Here is a 1,489-nt window from a genome sequence, read left to right as displayed (position 1 = left end):
GCCACTACTTACCAAGGGTTACTATGACAACCACCTGTATAATTTTACTAGAAGATAGTACCACATACCAACAGGATAACACAAGTTTCAAGACCCTGTTTATTGCTAGCTGTGGAGGGGTTACTATGACAACCATCTGTATAATTTTACTAAAAGATAGTAACACATACCAACAGCTTGACCAAAGAAGATTTCTTTATCAGAAGCAATAGTATAGCTTTAGCTTTTTACAAACTTCTTAACAAACATTTAAGTATTTTTAGTCACGGTAAATTAGTTTTTTGTTTTATAGCTGATTTATCAGGGCAAACCATACAAGTTAACTTAAAACAGTTGCAAACGCTCGGAATAAGATCACCTGAAACTATTTCTCAGGACGGTTGACGTCACATTTAAATGGAAGATACAGGCTGACACGACTTCTTCTTCTGTAAGAGAGACGGTGAAATAGTATCACAGGTTGTTATTAAACTGATAATTCTTGTAATCAGTAAATTTTTATCTTTTTTTTCCCCACATTAAATACAGAGAACGACTACAAGGAATCCGGCTAGTGATGAAAACACTCGGAGCAGGGTTTCACCAACCAGTGGACGAAATCCACAGCCTTTCTATGGTAAGTAGTGGCAGAGGGATGTCAGTAAACTTTCCATGGTAAATAGTGGCAGAGGGATGTCAGTAAACTTTCCATGGTAAATAGTGGCAGAGGGATGTCAGTAAACTTTCCATGATAAGTAGTGGCAGAGGGATGTCAGTAAACTTTCCATGATAAGTAGTGGCAAAGGAACGTTAGTAACCTTTCCATGGTAAGTAGTGGTAAAGGAATGTCAGTACATTTTAACCTTTCCATGGTAAGTAGTGACAGAGGGATGTCAGTAACCTTTCCATGGTAAATAGTGGCAAAGGGATGTCAGTAACCTTTCCATGGTAAGTAGTGGCAGAGGAACGTTAGTAATCTTTCCATGGTAAATAGTAGCAGAGGGATGTTAGTAAACTTTCCCTGGTAAGTAGTGGCAGAGGAACGTTAGTAATCTTAACATGGTAAGTAGTGGCAAAGGAACGTTAGTAATTTTTCCATGGTAAATAGTAGCAGAGGGATGTCAGTAACCTTTCCATGGTAAATAGTGGCAGAGGGATGTCAGTAACCTTTCCATGGTAAGTAGTGGCAAAGGAACGTTAGTAACCTTTCCCGTCCACAGCTAGCAATAAACAGGGTCTTGAAACTTGTGTTATCCTGTTGGTATGTGTTACTATCTTCTAGTAAAATTATACAGGTGGTTGTCATAGTAACCTCGTCCACAGCTAGCAATAAACAGGGTCTTGAAACTTGTGTTATCCTGTTGGTATGTGTACTATCTTCTAGTAAAATTATACAGGTGGTTGTCATAGTAACCTGTCCACAGCTGGTAATAAACAGGGTCTTGAAACTTGTGTTATCCTGTTGGTATGAGGTACTATCTTCTAGTAAAATTATACAGGTGGTTTTCAT

At 38.4% G+C, this 1,489-nt stretch overlaps 1 protein-coding gene across 1 annotated transcript in view; it reads left to right on the top strand.

Moving 5' to 3' along the window:
- Positions 1–536: 536 nt before the first annotated feature.
- LOC111083015 (cadherin-like and PC-esterase domain-containing protein 1) overlaps positions 537–1,489 on the top strand; it is a 7,142-nt gene continuing 6,189 nt past the window's right edge. Inside the window, exon 1 of the mRNA XM_022379280.1 lies at positions 537–616. Within this exon, the coding sequence (XP_022234988.1) occupies positions 557–616 (60 nt within the window). The 5' untranslated portion in view covers positions 537–556. The remainder of the gene's footprint in view (positions 617–1,489) is intronic.

This window comes from Limulus polyphemus, unplaced genomic scaffold (genome assembly GCF_000517525.1).
Source record: "Limulus polyphemus unplaced genomic scaffold, Limulus_polyphemus-2.1.2 Scaffold8033, whole genome shotgun sequence".
Lineage (NCBI taxonomy): Eukaryota > Metazoa > Arthropoda > Merostomata > Xiphosura > Limulidae > Limulus > Limulus polyphemus.
This window is presented reverse-complemented; position numbering and strand designations above follow the sequence as displayed.